This window comes from Canis lupus, chromosome 22 (assembly GCF_003254725.2).
Source record: "Canis lupus dingo isolate Sandy chromosome 22, ASM325472v2, whole genome shotgun sequence".
NCBI lineage: Eukaryota > Metazoa > Chordata > Mammalia > Carnivora > Canidae > Canis > Canis lupus.
In genome coordinates, this window is record NC_064264.1 from 2326081 (window position 1) to 2345871 (window position 19791).

Below are 19791 nucleotides of genomic sequence, written 5' to 3' on the forward strand. Positions count from 1 at the left end.
TAAGATGCACTTTAGGGACTCTCAATTTCTTTTTTTATATCAACATTCCTAACCACACTTAAGAGTTTGTTCTTCAGGAAGAAGTGTGATACATTTTGAATCCGATGACTCCCAGGCAGATTGTATTGCTTTAATTTTGTGGGCTTTTGTCTTTGTTTCTGTTTTGTAGCTGCTGGGTGAACTGATCCTGGACCGACACAACTTTGCCATCATGACAAAGTACATCAGCAAGCCAGAGAACCTCAAACTGATGATGAACCTCCTTCGAGACAAAAGCCCCAACATTCAGTTTGAAGCCTTCCATGTCTTTAAGGTAAAGTGCGACAAAAGTAACGCGGGCATTTCTCACTTTCAAATGGCAAACTCTCCCTGCTGTTCACCCTCCTTTATACTCGAGAGAGAGAATGAAATAGGCAGTCTTTCCATTTTTTTGCATGACTTGGACGAAATTCTAGAGTTATTCTAGAATGAATGCCCGTTTGTTTCTAATCCCTATCTCTAAATGTTTTCATTTTTTCCACTGAGAAAATAGGTGGATACTGTTTCCCAAAAGTCACCAAAATAATCAGCTGACAAAGCCAAAATCCAAATCCCGAGTGTCGGAATTTGAACGCTTTGCTCCCGGCCCTAAGTGTTTCTTTGAGCCTTAAATGAAGCCCTGAAGAAATTCTGGGGTACAACTCACTTGCATTACTTGTTTAGAGATATTTTTTTAAATGCATTTCGCAACAGATGCAAACTAGTTGGCAGGAGAAATCTGTCATCTGCAATCCCTGTTTCTAACCAAACTGTTGTAAAGATTTTAGTAGGTCTTATTTTCCTATGCAGATTATTTGAAGGTTTTTTCCTGCAGCTGTAATCACATGGTATGCAAAATTGATATCCTAATTTTATCACTTAATGCTTTTCCAGAAGTGAACACTAAGTCATTGTTGTTCTCTATGAGTCTTAGAGCCACGAGTTTTATTGGCATAGTCCATCATTGGGTTTGTTTACTCTGGCTTAATCATGCCTCTGTTTTTTATATTTAGGTTATTTCCATTTTTTCCTACTGGGAGAAATGCTGCAATGAGCATTTTCTATATCCAGCTAGGATCCCCCCGCCCCCCACGTTTACGATTATTTTCTTAGGATAGATATCTGGAGCAGAATTAAGAGTCAGGAGAGCTCCAGGCTTTTTTAGGTCTTTATAATGTATATTCACCAATTGAATTTATAAGTCTGTAAATGGGAGAGACATGGCAGTTTATAAGGTATCATTTCTTTGAGGGGTAAAAAAAAATTTTTTTTTTTTAGTCCATCTTTCAGCCACCAGGTCTTTAAAATTGTCCAAAAAGCCACTAGAGCAATTCAATTACCAAATTAGTTTATAAATTCCGTTCAGGTTATGTTCAAAATCCCAACAGGACTTCTGGAACTTGACAAGCTGAATCTAAAATTTATGTGGTAAAACAATGGCTGTGGCAATTTTGAAAAAGAGCAACGTAGGGGAATCCACTCTACCAGATATTTAGACTAATGGATTTATAGTAAATGAAGACATCTTTTAATTTTTAGAAGAGACAATGAGAGCTGTCTTTGTGATATTAAGGAAGGCAGAATTCCTTTAAAAAGAAAGAGGGCAGCCCCGGTGGCACAGTGGTTTGGCGCCGCCTGCAGCCTGGGGTGTGATCCTGGAGACCCGGGATCAAGTCCCACATCAGGCTCCCCTCCCTGCATGGAGCCTGCTTCTCCCTCTGCCTGTGTCTCTGCCTCTTTCTCTCTCTGTGTCTATGAATAAATAAATAAAATCTTTAAAAAAAATAGAATCACAAGACATAATAGAAGTGTCTAGTTAACTACATCAAAAAAATTTTTTTAAGATTTTATTTATTTATGCATGAGAGACACACAGAGAGAGGCAGAGACACAGGCAGAGGGAGAAGTAGGCTCCCTGCAGGGAGCTCGATGCAGGACTCAATCCTGGGACCCCAGGGTCACGGCCTGGGCAGAAGGCAGACACTCAACCGCTGAGCCACCCAGGCGTCCCAACGACATCCAAATTTAGAACTTCTGTTCAAAAAGACAATAAGCAAAGTTAAAAGGCAGGATAGAATGTGATACATACAATGACAAGTCACTTAGAGAAAGAATTCAATAGAAAAATGGGCAAAGGATGCAAGTTGAAGAATTACAGATGAGAGAACCCGATTGGTCAATAAATAGGTGAAGACGATCATCTTACTAAGTAACATTGGAAATGGCCATTGAAATATCAATGCAGTATCGTTTCACATTCTTCAGAATGGTAAAATACTTAAGTCTTACAAATCAGATATTGGTAAGGTTGGAGGGCAATAGAAGCTGTACAACCACTTTGAAGAGCAATTTAGTCAAAGAACCGACCGCATGCATATTCTTCAATCCTGAAATCTCATCTTTCAGCAATCTTTATTTATTTATTTTTTTAGCAATCTCTTTTTAAGTAGGCTCCACACCCAGCGGGTAGCCCAACACGGGGCTCGAACTCACGACCCTGAGACTAAGACCTGAGCGGAGATGGAGAGTCGGATACTTAACCGACTGAGCCACCTAGGCACCCCACCCCCTCAGCAGTTTTTTAGACACATTCTTGCACATGTGCATAAGGAACCGTGTACAAAAATGTTTATCACATTGTTTAGAATGGTACAAAATGAGAAAAACACACAAATGGGCATCAACTGGAGATGGGGAAAATAAATGGTGCTGTATCCATACAGTAGCACAAAGTAATGGATTAAAATTCATTGAGTTATATTCACATCCGTGTGGGTAAATCCCAGACCTTGAGTGGAATAAACAAATGTTAAAAGGATGTTACTGATTGAAAGGTCGAAAACATGCACAACAGCACTGTATATGGACTCAGACTGGTGCAGTTAATAGTCTAAAAACCTGTATGGGGGTGACAAATACCAAATTCAGGAGAGCAGTCACCTCAGCGGGGACAAGTAGGGGGGAGGATGGTATCATGAAGAGGTGACCAACAGCTTCCAATTATATATATTGTATATATGTATTTGTATTTTATCAAAGAATCTGAAGGCAATTCAGAAATTTTAGATTTTGATAGCACACACAGTGGGAACATGAGCCCGATACGTTACTGCTGTACTCTGCTCCGTGTTAGAATTATTCCATAAAAAATATTAAACGCAAATACCAAGAAGTGCAAATCAACGGCTGTAGCACTAGAAGATGCCCACACAGTACAAATGATAGACCCTCCCAAGACCCCTCTGACTGCCGACATCGTAGGTGGCATGAGCCATGTCCTCAGCTCCCACGGGATCTTAATGTATCATCTGAGACGAGAACAAGCTTCACAGAATGTTGTTCAAAAGTGCAGTATTATGGAAGTATTCAGTGGGTGGCCAAATAGAAATAACCTACTTCCGTCCTTGGAATCTGGATCATCCCATCATTGGCCAGAGTAGGTGCATATAAACACAGCTGACCTCTTGTTTACTGTACGTGTATGAACGGGGCCTACCCTGTACCCTATGTTTCTGCCGCTGAAGTATGAACCGAATCGTTCACTTGCCAAATACACCATTTTGTTATTTAGAAGAAGGAACAGCTGAGTCCTAGAGGTTTTTTTTTTTTTTTTTTTTTTTCTCACAGTTCTGTATTAATAGCTCCTCCCCAAAGCACCTTCTAGGAGGTGCAGAAAATGTGGAACACACTGCTCAAAATGCCTTTGCCAGATTATTTTCATTAGCTTGCTGGTAAGTTCAAGGAATTGAAGGAGATACCATTTCACGTGATTTTCTGCTGTGGACAAGCGGGAGGTTGTGGTGGGAAAGCGCTGGATGAAGTCAGGAGACCCGGGTGTTGGTTCTGGCTTAGTTGCCACCAGTGACTTTGGGCAGCGCCATCTGGATCTGTTTCCTCGCTTGTAAAATGCAAGCGTTAAAGTGGAATCTAAGTCGAAGTCTAGTTCTAAGATACCAGCTCGGTTCCGGAAACCTTTGCGGCCCTCTCTGCTTTCCCAGGGATGGGCCCAAGATGAACGTAGGTATCAGCTCTGAGCCGAGCTCCCTTTCCTTTCCCTGGTTACTGCCTTATAGCAAAGGACCATGATACCATTTCCCACGAAACCGTATCGGGGACAGGGGTCGTCTCTACCTTCTGACCCACTTCTTAGAACTGCTGGAACTCAGGCGATGGCCTGGTGACAAAAATGCTCCTGAGTGTACAGCTCCGTCACTCAGATCCTAGCAGTTGGCTGCAATTGCCATTTCCACGAAACCAAGAAGCTCCACCCTCACTTGTTCCGACAACAGCCGGTTTGACAATTCACCTAAAAAAAAGTACCCAAGAAATACCCGTTTCTTGTGGCCTTACTGAAAACAATGCAGAATTACGGATTAATTTGGTGAAAGCCTAACCATCAATTACCCACTTCCTTAGGGACTCGGTTTTTTTTAGCAGGCCAGCCTCTCTGGTCTCGACGTACCAAATCTACGTCTGCTGATGGAGAGAACAGTGGGGCCAGGTGAATTCAGGAATCAGCTATAAGCTGATGTGATACTAATAATTCTTCTAAAAATGTTAACAGTACAGTCAGAAGGTGTTTATACCAACTTAATGTTTCATCGACTACCTTAGTGCAGAACGCTTAACTGTATCCTGCCTTCGTTGGAACACATTGCGCTCGTTTTGCTTATTTCATGGAGCAGCAGAGGAGAAAATAAGGCTTCCCCTCTTTTAAAATACTTTCTTTAAAAATTCATAAAATAACCAATTCTGTGTTTGTTTATAGAAAGGTTTGCAGTGGGCACTTGCGACCAACGTTAGCAACATCACCCAAAAATATCTAACTGTATTACTCAGTTCGATAATCCTGGTGCCGAGTATTGATAATATTTTCAGCTACTTTAAAGTACATGGTTGCAGTAGAATGTAAGAAAAGTGGAGACTGGTAATATTTATAATAGGAAGTGTGAATGCTCTTAGGATAAGGAATTTTTAAAAGTGGCTTTTCCATGTCATTTTGGAATAAACATGTCATTTCCTACGTAATTTGCACAGTTACGTGCAATTTGTAGATCCCAAAGACTTGGATTCCAGATTGCCAAAGCCGTTGTCTGTAGCCCTGACTATACTTTAAATGGTGGTTGGCTTGCTTAACATAAGAAGCTGTAAATATTAAAAACATTAAACAGGGTGCCTGGGGTGGCTCGGTCAGTTAAGCATCTGCCTTCGGGCCCAGGTCATGACCCCTGGGGTCCTGGGATCGAGCCCCACGTCGGGGCTCCCCGCTTAGCAGGGAGCCTGCTTCTCCCTCCCCCTCCGCCCCTCCTCCTGCTTGTGCTCCCTCTCTCTGTCTCTCTCTCTATTTAAAAAATAAAAAAAAAACATTAAGCAGAAAAGCAGTTTACAAACCACCACATACAGATTGCAAGCCCAGTTTTGTGTAGACTATATTTACATACGGCTGTATGCACAGAAAAAAAAATGCATACAAAGGGGATATACACCAAATAATCAGTTATCTTTGGGTGGAGGAACTATTTAAGAGATTCTTTTCTTACTTTTTTGTGTCTTCTTTTCTCCATTTTCCTAGTTTTCCACATGTATCAGTTTCATAATCAGACTGATGACAAGGGTGGTGACAGTGAGGAGGAGGATCTCTGGAGATTTTGGAGATTTTTAGAGCTTCCAGAACTTCCAAGCTGCTCTCCTCCTCTATCCCCACTTCCTTCCCAGGGTTCTTTTGTTTTGTTTTGTTTTGTTCCTCCCTGCACATATGGCGGGGCTCTGTCCGGCCCGTGGAGGGCTCACGGGTGCTCATCGTCCTCAGCCAGCCCGCGGACGCAGGGATGAGGTTTTTTTTTCTTAAACAGGAAAGAAAAGGTTACTGTCTCTGATCAATATTAGCAAGAATTGGGTCAAAATATTCTAAACATTTTATTGCTCAGGTTTGTATTTATTTGAGGTGATGAGTCTTGAGACTGAGACGGCCTCGTTTTACGCTTCAGTGGAAGGAAGGCTCCTTGGGGTTACTTGCGTGACTATAACGGGAGCCGCGGTTTCAGGTCCACGCACAGAGCAACCTCACAGATGGCGAGGTCGGCAGAGCAGAAAGCTCACCTTCCCAGGCCTTGTCTCGTGCAAATCCTTTGTGACGAAATAGAATTTGAATGAAACGAACGCATGTGTGTGTGTAAGAAGTACACTTTTTTTTTTTTTTTTTTTACACTTTGCATGAAAAGCATTCAGGCCTAAAATGGACAGCAGAGTATGCTTAGTTTTCTGAGTCAAAAATATTTGAGTTGTGGTCATGCTATTTGCCCTTCTCTAACGAGGGCTTGAGAACTCCATAAATCACATTTCTGAAATATGTGTAAATTAAGGGACGCAGCCAGTTAAGACCGACCGCACTGTAAAAAGAGAAGCCACAGGTAGTTCCGTTTGTTTAACTTGCTTGGGGATGGTCTGAGAGTAGCATTTAAGAAGAAAATAGGTGCAGCAGACAGAGAACCAAGAAACTCCCTATTCGGCACATAATACTCCGAAGATTTGGCTCACTGTACCCTGATTTAGAAGTGGGTTCCCTGGGGGCACCTGGGAGGCTCCGTGGGGTGAGCATCTGCCTTGGGCTCAGGTTATGGTCCTGGGTCCTGGGATCGAGTCCTGCATCGGGCTCCCTGCTCAGTGGGGAGCTCGCTTCTCCCTCCCCTCCCTCTGCTCCCCCCCATACTCTCTCTCTCTCAAGTAAATAAATATTTTTTTAAACTGCGTTCCTGGGGATCCCTGGGTGGCTCAGCGGTTGAGCACCTGCCTTCAGCTCAGGGCGTGACCCTGGGGTCCCGGGATCAAGTCTCCCATTGGGCTCCCCGCAAGGAGCCTGCTTCTTCCTCTGCTTATGTCTCTGCCTCTCTCTCTCTCTGTGTCTCTCATGAATGAATAAATAAAATCTTTAAAAATTTTTTTTAAAAAACAAACTGCATTCCTGATGGTACTGGCTCACCTCTAGCCCTCACTGGGGCCTTCAGGGTCCCGGCCCTGCCGGGGGGAGCCATGCATGGTTGTGTCACCTGCCTCTAATCAGCAGCCACCTATGCAGGCAGCAGCATTCATGAGCCATAAAAAGTCAAAATAGGGAAAATTTTAAAACTTGAAAACAAATTTGGCATTTTTTAGGTGTATGGTGTGTGGATTCAGTGTCGTTAATCCAGGGATGCCTGACTACAAATTCCTCTACATTTCACATTTATATATATATTTTTTTTTAAGATGTTATTTATTTATCTGACACAGAGAGAGCAAGAGCACAAGCAGGGGGAGCCGCAGGGGGAGAGGAAGAAGCAGTTTACAAACTGAGGCGGGCCCCATCCCAGGACCCTGGGCCGCCACCTGAGCCCAAGGCAGATGCTTCACCTCCTGAGCCACCCAGGCGCCCCTATTTCACCTTTATTTTGGATTGAAACAGAGAAGCTTAGTTTGTCCAAAATATTTAAATTTCTTTTTTAGAAAGACTGTTCCGAGTTATTTATGTAGTTAACCACAAAATGCCAGACCATTTCTAGCTAACACTTGGCAGCAACTCCCTTGTAAACAAGTGGCAACCACGCGAGCCACACGTGTGGCTTCAGTGTGTGATTTTCGGACACGCAGCCGCGAACAGGTGTTACATACGGTGTGAACCAGTCGAGGGTCCTTGCTCCAATATGTGTGAGTGACAGTTCGACTTGATCGTCGTCACGTAACCTCAGCACTGTGACCATCTGAACGTGTACAGTTGGGTGGCGTTTGCCGTATTTCCAGTGCTGCCCGACTGCGCTACTGAGTTCCGGAACATCACACCCCAAAAGGACCCATCGGGCAGTTGCTGCTCATTGTCCCGGACCCCTCGCCCTCGGCCTCCCTCCCCTGCTTCGGCTCTCGACGGCTTCCCTATTCCAGATGCTTCCTATAAGCAGGATGATTCCGCATGGCCCTCTGAGTGCTTTCTCTCCTCAGCGTGGTTTTGAGGTTCGTCCGTGTTGTAGGATGATCGCTCTTCCCGTTGCGTGGCTGCCGTGTGTGCATCGTACAGATGTGCCACACGTTCCCCATTGATGGACGTGGGGCTGTTGTGAATCGTGCTGCTAGGAACCCTCGCGTATGAGTGTTATGGGAACGGTGTTTCTTTAATTCTCTCGATCCGCACTTAGGAGTGGAATTTTGGCCTCGTGGTCATTGGCTGGTGACCTCCTGGTACTTCCTGCCAAGCTGCTGGCTGCCGAGGCCGCGCCTCACACCTGCCCACCAGCACCGCCGCCGTCCGGCCTCTCCCCTTCCTTACCTACACCTGCTTTCAGATCTGTTGTATCATAGCCATCCTAGTGCGTGTGAAGTGACACCCCATTGTGGTTTGGGTTTGCATTTCCCCGATGACTGGTGATCTGATGATGTTGAGCATCTGTCTGTTCATGTGCTTATTGGCCATTTGTGTATATTTTTTAAAGATTTTATTTACTCATGAGAGAGAGAGAGAGGCAGAGACACAGGCAGAGGGAGAAGCAGGCTCCACGCAGGGAGCCCGACGTGGGACTTGATCCCGGGACCCCGGGATCACGCCCTGGGCTGAAGGCAGCGCTAAACCGCTGAGCCACCAGGGCTGCCCTATTCATGTGTCTTCTTTGGAGAAACGTCTGTTCCATTCCTTTGCCCCTTTTAGAAAAGGCTTGTTTTTTTGTTGTTGTCAAATTGCACAGAGTCTTCATGTCTTCTGGATACCAGACATGGATCATACATAAGATTTGCAATAATCCTCTCCGGTGCTGTGTGTCGTCTTTTCAGTCTCTTTGATAATATCCTTTGATACACAAAAGTCGTACATTTTGATGAGGTTCAGTTTATCCCTTTTCTCTTTTGTTTCTCATGCTTTTGGTGGCAGAGCTAAGAAACCGCTGCCCAATCCAAGGTCATGATTTTCCCTTAAAAGTCTTATGAGTTCTTGTATCAAGGTCTTTCATTGATTTTGATTTAATTTTCGTTTTCAGTGTGAGGTAGGGGCCCAACTTCATTCTCTTGCCAAATACTTTCTGCTTCAACTGCAGTGATGGTGTGACTTCTTCTCATTTTATTAATGTGGTATATTGGGATCCCTGGCTGGGTCAGCGGTTTAGCATCTGCCTTTGGCCCAGGGCGTGACTCCGGGGTCCCGGGATCGAGTCCCGCATCGGGCTCCCTGCATGGAGCCTGCTTCTCCCTCTGCCTGTCTCTCTCTCTCTCTCTCTCTCTGTGTCTATCATAAATAAATAAATAAATAAATAAATAAATAAATAAATAAATCTTTTTAAAAAAATGTGGTATATTGGTTGCCTAGTGCTGCAGGGTCTTTTGGGAGAGGTTCTCTGGGATAATCTGTTCTATGCTTGTCCTCTAGCTTCTGGTGATTGCCAGTAATCCTTGGCATTCCTTGGCTTATAAATGAATAATTGCAATATCTATCTTCATCTTTACATGACCTTTTCCTCTGTTTAACCCCATGTGCCTCTTTGTCCTAATTTTCTTCTTCTTATAAGGATACAGACCCTTGGATTAGGACCCTCCCTAATCCAGGATGACCCCACCTGGATTGGATCGTATCTGTAATAAGGTCACATTTATAAATACTGAGGGTTAGGACTTACTCATATTTTGAAGGGACACAGTTCAACCCCATATATGTGGTATATGACATCGATCGGTTTTATTATGTTGAACTTCCACTGTATTTCTAGAATAAATTCCACTGGTTGATGGCAGGTAATCCTTTTGGTATGATGCTAGCTCAGGTTGCTTATATCTTCTGGAGGATTTTTACATATTTACTCATAAAGGATATTGGTCTGCAGTTTTCTCATAATGTGTTTGTCTAGCCTTGCGATCAGGGTAAGTCTAGCCTCATAGAGCCAATTAGGAAGTGTTCCTTTCTCTTTTATTTTTTTGGGAAGAATTTGAAATGGACCCGTATTAATTCTTCTTTAAAAGTTTTTAGAACTTACCAGTGAACTCATTTGGTCCTGGGCTTCTCTCTTTGTTGGGAGGTTTTTGATTCCCAATTCAATCCCCTTATAGCAATGTTTAAAAAAATCATTAAGAGAATACTACGAGTCATTGTAGCCTACTCTAACAAATTAGATAATGTAAATGAAGTGGACAAATCCCTAGGAATTTACAGACCAAAACTGACTCAAGAGGAGATAGAAAACTCTGATCCATGGACTAGCTCATGTCACATGATAACTCCACATAATCTAATGTTACCTTCACTCCTTTGAGCCTCCACAGCCCTTCCTTCCCTCCTCATAGGGCCCCTACACCCCTGTGTATTTTTCCCCGTGGAGGCAGGGAACCCAGCAGGTCCCCGGCCCGCACCCTGCCTCACGCGGGTTCCTTGGCCCACAGGTGTTCGTGGCCAGTCCTCACAAAGCACAGCCCGTCGTGGAGATTCTGCTCAAGAATCAGCCCAAACTCCTTGAGTTTCTGAGCAGCTTCCAGAAGGAAAGGACGGACGACGAGCAGTTCAGCGACGAGAAGAACTACCTGATGCGGCAGATCCGCGACCTGAAGAGGAGCAGCCCTTGACCTGCGCTCCCGGCGGCTGCGTGGACGCGGCCAGGGAGACCCGGGGCGACAGCGGCAGTGCGGCCGCCTCCCAGCAGAGCCCGCCGGCCCGGTGTGCGGATGGCTGGCCGGCCACTCCACCTGGGTGCGCGACCCGGGCTCCCACGGGGTGGCCCCCGGTCCCTGCCCCCTGCCTGCCCTCTGCCCCTGCCCCCTTCCCTCCTGACCCCTAGCCCTGCCCTCGGCCCCCTGCCCCCCTGCCCCCTGCCTCCTAGCCCTGGCCCGGACCCGGACCCCCTTGCCCCCTGCCTCCCTACCCCCCTGCCCTCTGCCTCCTAGCCCTGGCCTTATCCCCTGCCCCTGGCCCCCTGCCCCTGGCCCCCTGCCCCTGCCCCCTGGCCTCCTAGCCCTGGCCCTGCCCCTGGTCCCTGGTCCCTGCCTCCTAGCCCTGGCCCTGCCCCCCTGCCCCCTGCATCCTAGCCCTGGCCCTGGCCCCTGCTCCCCTGCCTCTGCCTCCTAGCCCTGGCCCTGCCCCCCTACCCCCCTACCCCCCTGCCTCCTAGCCCTGGCCCTACCCCCTGCCCCTGCCCCCTGCCTCCTAGCCCTGCCCCTGCCCCTCCCTCCTAGCCCTGGCCCTACCCCCTGCCCCTGCCTCCTAGCCCTGGCCCTGCCCCCCTACCCCCCTGCCCTCTGCCTCCTAGCCCTGGCCCTACCCCCTGCCCCTGCCCCCTGCCTCCTAGCCCTGCCCCTGCCCCTCCCTCCTAGCTCTGGCCCTACCCCCTGCCCCTGCCTCCTAGCCCTGGCCCTGCCCCCCTACCCCCCTGCCCTCTGCCTCCTAGCCCTGGCCCTACCCCCTGCCTCCTAGCCCTGCCCCTGCCCCTCCCTCCTAGCCCTGGCCCTACCCCCTGCCCCTGCCCCTGCCTCCTAGCCCTGGCCCTGGCCCCTGCTCCCTTGCCCCTGCCCCCATGCCCCTGCCCCAGAGGAGCCCCCCAGGAGCCCCCCCCCCCGTGACCCCGAGCGCAGCCCATACACCGACGGCGGCCGGTGATCGAACGTGGGCAAGAATTCTCATGTGACCAAAAGCCCGCTCTGCGGCCTAATCTAATTAGCAGCCACTCGGTCGGCTTCGATGGCGGCAGAGGGACCAACCTCCCTTCCCCACCGGCGCGATGGGACGCTGGCGTGGGGCAGCAGGGCCGACAGCAGGAGGGCACGGTGGGTGTGAGCAGACGGCAGGTGTGTAACGTGAAGGGTAGGGTCCCAGCCGGGCCTTCTCACACTTACCCGAGGCCGCTCCCTCCACGCGGGGCCCTGGAGAGAGCTGCCTGCGGCCCGCCCGGCAGGTGTTCTGTGCGCCCCTGCCCGGTGAGGACCTCTGGCCCTCGGCCCCCGGAGTCGGGTCTTCATGATATTCCGACAGCCCAGAGTGGTTCAGAATTGGACTTTCCAGGTTCTGCTGCTTTGATTGCTGTAAATATTTAAAAAAAAAAAACAAAACGAGAAGGCTCAGTGGCGGTGGGACACTCATTTGGTTGCTAACACTGTTTTCCAACATCGTAGGACACGTGTTTCCATCTGGAAAGCAAGGCCTTGTCACAGTTCTTTTTTTTTTTTTTTTGATGAATAAAACATCTTGTTTCCGCCCCAGCCTCAACTAGTTCTTTGGGGACAGGCCCTTATTCCAGCTCTGTGCCCATCAAAACAGAAAACTCTAGAAGCCTAAGAGGCAGTCCACGAGGTAGCTGGGGGTTTGCGTGATACAAATTTGTGAATTATTAACGCGAGAGGGGGGTTGGGGGAGCAAGACGCCCGCCGTCAAAATACGTTTGCACAAGATTCACCGTAAATGTTGTGAGAATGGAAATTTGAGAAGATCCCGGTTAATACGCGATTGCAAAACACACGTTTCAATACAGACTCACCCAGGAGGTGCCGCACGCTGGGTGCTCAGTGTCCTTCCTCTTCAGGTGGCCGCCCTGCGCACCCACACGCGGGCGCCCAGCCCCCCAGGGGCACCCCACTTCGCATTCGAGGAAACTGAGGCTCCGAGCGGTTCCACCCCCCAGGCAGCGTGGACTAGACCCGGGGATGCAGACCCACGGGGGCCTGACGCCAACTGCGCTCCTCCTGCGCCCCCCGACCTCGGGGTGGGAGCCCGGGGGGGGTCCAGGGCCCCGGGAGGTCCTCCGTGCCCCCCCCCCCGCGGCCTGGGACCCCCGGGGTCGGGGTGAGGGCGTGATGCTCGGGGACGAGAGGGCGGCAGAAGAGGCGACGGGCCACCCCGGGCACCTGCCTCCGGGCGCCCCATCCCCGGCCCCGAAAGCTCGGAGCTCACAGGGGCTCCCCGAGAGGCCGCCGGAACCAACAGAACCTGCAACTGGAAAGTCGCTCCAGCTTGTTGTTTTTTTAATGTGAAAAACTTTGTAGTCTACTCGAATGAGAGGAAATTGGGATTTTTTGCATCTTCCCTTTTGAATTCCCGGGGGTGGGGGGATGGGGGGATGGGGGGATGGGGGCTCCCTCCCCGCGGACCTGGTTTTCAGCCTTCCCCGGGGGCGGCGACCGGCCTCCAAGGGCGCCCCGCCCCGCCCCGCCCCGCCCCGCCCCGCCCCGCGCGAGCCCCGGCCCTGCCCTGCGGCTGTTTCCCGCCTCCCGGGGCGGCCGCACGTGTCCCTCCGCCGGGGTCACCGACCCCCCCCAGGGGCTGTGCCACGACCCACCCCGCAAAATAAATCACGAAGCCGCAGGAAACTTGCCAGCACGACGCGCTGCTGCTTGCAGGCCGCTGGGGGCGGGGGGGGTTCGGGGCCGGGCTGGCGCGTTCGTCCTTCAGGGAAGGCCTTAGACCTGCAGTCCCTGAGGTTTAGCGGGGACGGCCGAAGGCGGGAGCCACCAAGCCGCGGACTGGCCCCGGGTTGACTCCCTCCACCGACGTGCGCTGAACCGACTGGCGGCGCCTTAGGGGTCGGCCCGGGGACAGCAGCCCCGGGGACGGCCGCCGTGGCCCCCCGGAGGCCGGGGGCGCTGACCCCCGCTCGGCCCCGGGGCTGCCCCAGGACGCTGGCCTCGGCACCCGTCCCCGGGGCGGCCCGCGCGACCCGCACCCACACGCGCCGCGGCGCCCCGGTGCTGCCCCTCACATGCCGGGGGGCCCGCGAGGCCGTGGAGCCCGACGACGGGGCCGCCACACCTGGCCTCGGCCCCCGCTCCGCCACGCAGTTTCCGGCCCCAAAAAGTGGGGCAGAAAGAAGCCCCGGGGCCGGGCCCGCGTGGAGGGACTCACCGCGCGCACCTGGCAGCAGGGCCGCAGGCCGTGACCCGGGGACACGCGGGGGCGCCGCAGCGGCAGGCGCGGGGGCGCGCGGGGAGGGGCCTTGAACGCCGTCCCAGCGGCGGAATAACCGCCATCAAGGCCGCTGCCGCTGACTCGGTGCCTGCTTGGGGCCGGCGCCGCTCCAGATGCTTCACGAGCCCCCAACTCCGTCCTCAGAACCACCGGAGGGCCACGTGCTCGTCACCCTGACTCTGCAGATGGAGAAACAGAGGCACAAAGGCTCGCTTGCCCACGAGAGCCACCGGGAGCACGTGGCTGAGCAGGATTCAAACCCAGAGCCCAGAGGCGGGAGCTGCGGAACTTGCGAGACGTCCAGGACTTAATATTGACCACGGCCGGCTGTGCGGCGTCGCCTGGAAGGGAAGGGGGAGGAGGGCGCCTGCCAGGCCCGGGGCTGGGGGACCTGCCCGGCGGGGGGCGCAGGGGTGAGGGCCCGGAGGGCAGCGCGGGGGTGACAGGTGCACGCGGGCTCTGGGGCCCAGGCAAGTCCTAAGGGCCGGGCGGGGAGGGGGCCTGGGGGGAGGGGGGAGGGCCCCTGCACGGGGGAGCCTGGGTGCCACCGGGTGCGGAGGCGGAGGCGAGGCCGAGCAGGAGGCAGTCCTTGCGGCAGCGCCGTCCTGCCCTCCCCTGCGCGGGACGTTCCCCCAGGCCCCGAGCTCAGGTGCAGGTGCTGGGCCGTCTACACCCGCAGGCCCGGGGCCAGAGGAGGCGGGGAAGGGGCGCCCAGGACCGTGCAGGCCCCGCAGCCAGGAAGGGCTGGGGTCCTGCCGGGGCCTCGGTGTGCGCGGCCTGTGGGGTGACCTGCAGGGCCCCGGGCTCCTCCCCGCGGCCATTCCCGGGTCCCCGCAGCCCTTCCATCCCCCCTACCCTGGGGGTCGTGTCCACTCACCGAGGAAGGGCCTCAGGCCGCCCAGGCCGCAGGGAGCAGGAGCCTCCCCGCCGACAGCCCCCGATCCCCAGGAACCAGGGTCAGTGACAAGGACGCACGACCTGCGGGTGGGAGAGGCTGCAGATCACCAGGCCACCCCGCCTGCTGCCCGGGCACAGCCTCTGCCCCGTGCCCCCCTCAGGGCTCCTGGGCGGCTTCCCCTGGGGGCCCGGGGCCACTTCCAGGGAGCCCCTTGGGTCGGTACCCTGAAGCTCCTGCTCAAGTGGGGCCACCCGCAGCCGGTCGCAGTCCCCCTGACTCCCTTGTCTGTCCCCCATCACCTCCTCTCCTGCTGGCCACCCCCCCCATGCTCTCCTGAATCTCCTCCAAGCCCCACCACGGCTGACACCCTAACTCATCGGAAAGCCGTCCCTTCTCCTGGCTCAGGACGACCCAACTCTGCAAGGGCTCCGAGGGCCTTGGCCAGCGCGGGCCTCTTCCACTGCAAGAAAGAAATAGGCCTCTAATACGCTTGGGCAGAAAAAAGAAAAGGAATAAAAGGAAAAAGGAAGTTCACATACCTGGGAGCTCCAGAGTGTCTCCAGTTTCAGGCGTGGCTGGATCCAGGAGCCCAGACCACATCACCGGGCCCTGTCTCCCCTTGCGTGTGATTTCGTCCCCAGGCGGGAGGCGTCCGCACGGCGGGAAAGCAGCCACTGGTGTTCCCAAACCCGCGTGCTCACTGCACATGATTCCAAAGGAGGGGGAACACTCCTCCGTCCCTGTGTCCCTCGGCGGCGTCTCCCAGCAGCGCTGACAGGCCGCCTGGGTCTCAGGCTCAGCCCTGGGCCGTTTTTAGTCCCACATTTCTAGAATTTCTATTTCTAGATGTGCCTGGTCACATGCCCCCCCTCGGGGGTGCACAGCGGGGCACCGCAGGCACAGGCTTGAGTCGGGGCGGGACGGGTCCCCCACGGATGGCCCCGGACGGGACGAGGCAATCCTTGAGTGGTGAGAACACGGGCCGCTCATTGGAGTGGCCGAGCTGTCTACACCGCTGACCGCTTCCTCTTTCTTCACATCCAGTCGCACCTGCGGGGTCTCCGGCGCCCACCTTCCCGTGTCCACGAGGTTTCAGGGTCGCAGGATGGTCCAGGAGGACGTGTGGCCACACGACTCCTGGGCCATCAGGCTTCCCGGCGGCACCTGTCCCCCGTCCCCCCCCCCCCCGCCCCCGTAGCGTCCATCAGCCCTTTACCCGTTGCTCCTGAAGTGGATTGCCCCAGGTTCCTTCTGAAACATCTGGGAGCCACAGGGCAGGGCGGCCAACAGTGAATGATCCAGCAGCGTGTGTCTGCGGCCCAGACGCTCTGCACGCGTGGCCGCCGCTCACCTGCCCCCACCCCGCCCGGTGCCCCCACCCCATGCCCAGTCCCTGGAAACACTCCTCCCAGGGCCAACCGAGTCGTCAGCATCGCCCACCCGGGCCGGGCCAATTCTCTGTCCTCACCGACTCCTCCCGGGGCTGCAGGTGACAGGCGGCCTCTCCGCAAAGCCCTGTCCCCTCCCGGGGCTCCAGGACCCCGACCCCCATTTTCTCCCTCGTGTGTCCTTGGCGTGCAGGGCCCTGTCCCCCGCCATCTGTCCTCTCTGCTGTCCTGAGCGGCCCTCTGGGCGCTCCTCCGGCTCTCCAGCTGTGCAGTGGCCCCAGGGCCCTGTCCTCGTCTCCAGGCCGCAGATGCGACCCTGCTGCCAGTACCCGTAAGGGGCCTGACGCAGACCTGTCAACCCAGCATCGTCCCAAGTGCCCCCAGCTAACTATGTGCCCTGGGCTTCCCTCCTACCCACACTCGGGGCGGCTGCCCACAGCACAGGGCAGCCTCCTGGGGCCAGGTTGGGGTCCTCGCAGACGCACCCCGGGGGCCTGGCCGGGAACCTCACAGACGCACCCCGGGGGGCCAGGTCGGGGTCCTCACAGATGCACCCCTGGGGGCCGGGTTAGGGTCCTCGCAGACGCACCCTGGGGGCCGGGTCGGGGTCCTCGCAGATGCACCCCGGGGGCCGGGTCGGGGACCCAGGAAGTGCTGATACTTTTGCATGAGCCGCCGACTCCCCTATGAGCCCTCATTCCGGCCCCGCCTGTCACCCCCCCAATACGCCACCCCTGTCCCCCCCTCCCCCCACAAATGTCACCGTGGCTCATACCCTCATCATCTCGCATCCAGATCCCGCAGATGGGCTCTCCACCCGAGGCTGCAGCGACGGCTCAAGGGCACCCACGACTGTGTCAGTCCTCTGCCAACCACCCTCTGTGGCTCCAGACTGTGCCTCCGGGGGGTTCTGATCACCCTTCCTGGTTTCAGCCGCCCCCCCCCCCCCCCCCGCCGACCGCAGGCAGCTCCAGTGAGCCGGAGTCTCCTTCCGTGTCCTCTCCAGCCCCCCCACCCCCCAAACACCAGGCGCCCAGTGACAGCCGAGTCCTGGGTCCACGTACGAGCCGCAGCAGCACCGCTTTCCGGGGTGCAGCTGCCTGGTGGCTGAGGGGAGCCAGCCGCCCTTCTCCCCAGTGCCCCCAGTACGCCTGGGGTGGCACAGCCGTGCCCCGCATCCCCAAAGACTGGAGGGACTCCAGCCCGGGGAGGACGCCCAGCTAGGGAGGTGTGACGAGGTCGCCAAGGCTGTGACAGGTGGCGGCAACGGGCTTGGTGGAATGACCATTTGAGGATGAGTATGAAGTGCTAGGCTCCGGGGCAAAACGCGAAACTCCCTCTGCAGGCGGAAGCACAGGTGCTCAAGCAGGGGCGTCCGTGACCCTGACCCCCGCAACCGCCGCTGAGTCTGGCTGCATCACCGCTGGCCTGGAGTCCTGGGCGCGGAGCCCTCCCCGTGCAGAGCCCTCTGGCCCTGGGCCTGCGATCACGGCCTGCGGGGCGCCCTCTGCACACCCCAGGGAGCCACCCCGCACACCCAAGAGCCACGGGGCTGCAGACGGCTGTCACCCCCCTGCGGGTCCTCGACGTTGCGGGAGAGGCCTGGGTGCCCAGGGGAGGGAAGCCACGCGGGCGGCAAAGAGGGCAGAGAGGGAGGCCCTGGGGGCGGGAGGGCACCAGGAACGGGGACGCGCCACGAGCGCCGATGCAGGCGCTGGGAAGGGCTGCGGGGACCAAGGGTGCTTGGCGGGGAGGCGCTGGGGCCCCTTCCCACAGGGTGGGTGACGCACAAGGGGGCGAGGCCCAGGTGTGTGCTAGGGCCGAGGGCTAAGGGTGGAGATCGGGGGGCAGTTAGGTCATAAAAAATCACCCTTCACTAGTGCGCAGAGCTCCAGGGTGGCTTTGGGGGGTGATCTCATCGTCACTGGGGGTGTGGGGCCCGGAAGCAGAGCCTGGCTACCCGTTATCAGCATTTTATATATATTTTTTGTTTTTGTTTTGTTTTTTTTCATGACAGACACAGAGAGAGAGAGAAAGAGAGAGGCAGAGACAGGCAGAGGGAGAAGCAGGCTCCATGCTGGGAGCCCGACGTGGAACTCGATCCTGGGACTCCAGGATCACACTCCAGGCCGCAGGCGGCGCTAAACTGCTGGGCCACCAGGGCTGCCCTGCATTTTATATATATATTTTTAAAAGATTTTTAAAAAAGACTTTTTATTCCTGAGAGACAGAGAGGCAGAGACACAGGCAGAGGGAGAAGCAGGCTCCTGCAGGGACTCGATCCCGGGACCCAGGGTCACATCCTAGGCCCAAGGCAGACGCTCCACTGCTGAGCCCCCCAGGCGCCCCCGGACCGGTTGTCTTTAGAAGACAGTGGAAGGGGATGTGAGGCCCTTTGTGGGTCACCACCACCCCCAGGGGACGTTTGTTGTGCAGATTTCTGGAGGATTCCAGTGGCTCTGGTGGGTATGCGCGAGTGTGTGTGTGTGGGGGGGTGCTCGGCGTCCCAGGGGATGCTCACGACCCACCCAGAGGATGAAAACCCATTGCCCTTGACGTGCCAGCAGGGCCCCTCTGGTCCCCACCGGGGCAGGTGCCTTCTGGGTGCCAACGTCGCGAGGCCCAACACACGCATGTCCCCTTCGTAGCAGGTGTCCCCCAGCAGGACCCCCCCCCACGGTGCCGCGGCCCTCACTGCCTGGAGGGGCACTGGCCTTCCCATGGATTCGATGTGCGGCTGGACAGCACAGTCCCTTTCTACAGTAAAATTGTGCTGAAAAGGGTTTTTTTTAGGACAGGTCAGTCTGCCCAGTCATGTAAAGGGCTGTGAAGATGATGTCAGGTACACAGATCATGGATTACTGTCCCCTGCAAGGGCCAGCTGCCCTGCTTGGCGAGACCCCTGACGACGGGGTCAGCGCCCGGCTAAGAGCCAAAGGCCACAGTGAAGCTAGTGGCACGTGGCTTTGGCCACTTAGAACACAGAAGTCTCTCTGGGGATGTCTGCTTTCAAAGTTGGGGCCCCTGGGGGGCTCGGTGGTGGAGCGTCTGCCTTCCACTCAGGGCGTGACCCCGGGGTCCCAGGATCGAGTCCTGCATCTGGTCCCCTGCAGGGAGCCTGCTTCTCCCTCTGCCTGTGTCTCTTCCTCTCTCTCTCTGTGTCTCATGAATAAATTAATAAAATATTTATTTAAACAAAAGCCTCCAGGCAATTTGAACTAGAACCTTCTGTGCTGCACCTCCCAGCATTCATGCTTTCTCGGTTTGGGGGCTTCGAGCAAAGCCACAGATTCAGGAAACATTTGTTTGTGCTGTTGATGGCGCTGCCCCCGCCCAGGCGTCCTGTAACCAGGCCTGTCCTGCACAGGAAACCTGCAGCAGGATGATCCAGAACCTTCCCAGATTCGCCAGCTACAATTTAGGTTTAGATCTGAGCTACTGAGGATTCGGCTTGAGTCTTTCCGCCTCTCCCCGACCCTCTCCCCATGCGCCTCTTTCTCTCTAATAAAAAAAAAATCTTAAAAAAAATGAAGATCTCTCCCTTGCTCCCCCGCCCCCGTCAAAATCCCTTTGCTCCCCAGGTGCTTGACTCTGTC

At 54.6% G+C, this 19791-nt stretch overlaps 1 protein-coding gene across 9 annotated transcripts in view; it reads left to right on the forward strand.

The window, feature by feature from the left end:
• CAB39L (calcium binding protein 39 like) overlaps positions 1 to 12210 on the forward strand; it is a 108803-nt gene extending 96593 nt beyond the window's left edge. For all 9 annotated transcript variants that reach the window (XM_025478375.3, XM_049099475.1, XM_049099476.1 and 6 more), the window contains 2 exons: positions 170 to 313; positions 10405 to 12210. In XM_025478375.3, coding sequence (XP_025334160.1) covers positions 170 to 313; positions 10405 to 10584 — 324 coding nt within the window. In that variant the 3' untranslated portion in view covers positions 10585 to 12210. The remainder of the gene's footprint in view (positions 1 to 169; positions 314 to 10404) is intronic.
• The last annotated feature ends 7581 nt before the right edge of the window (positions 12211 to 19791 follow it).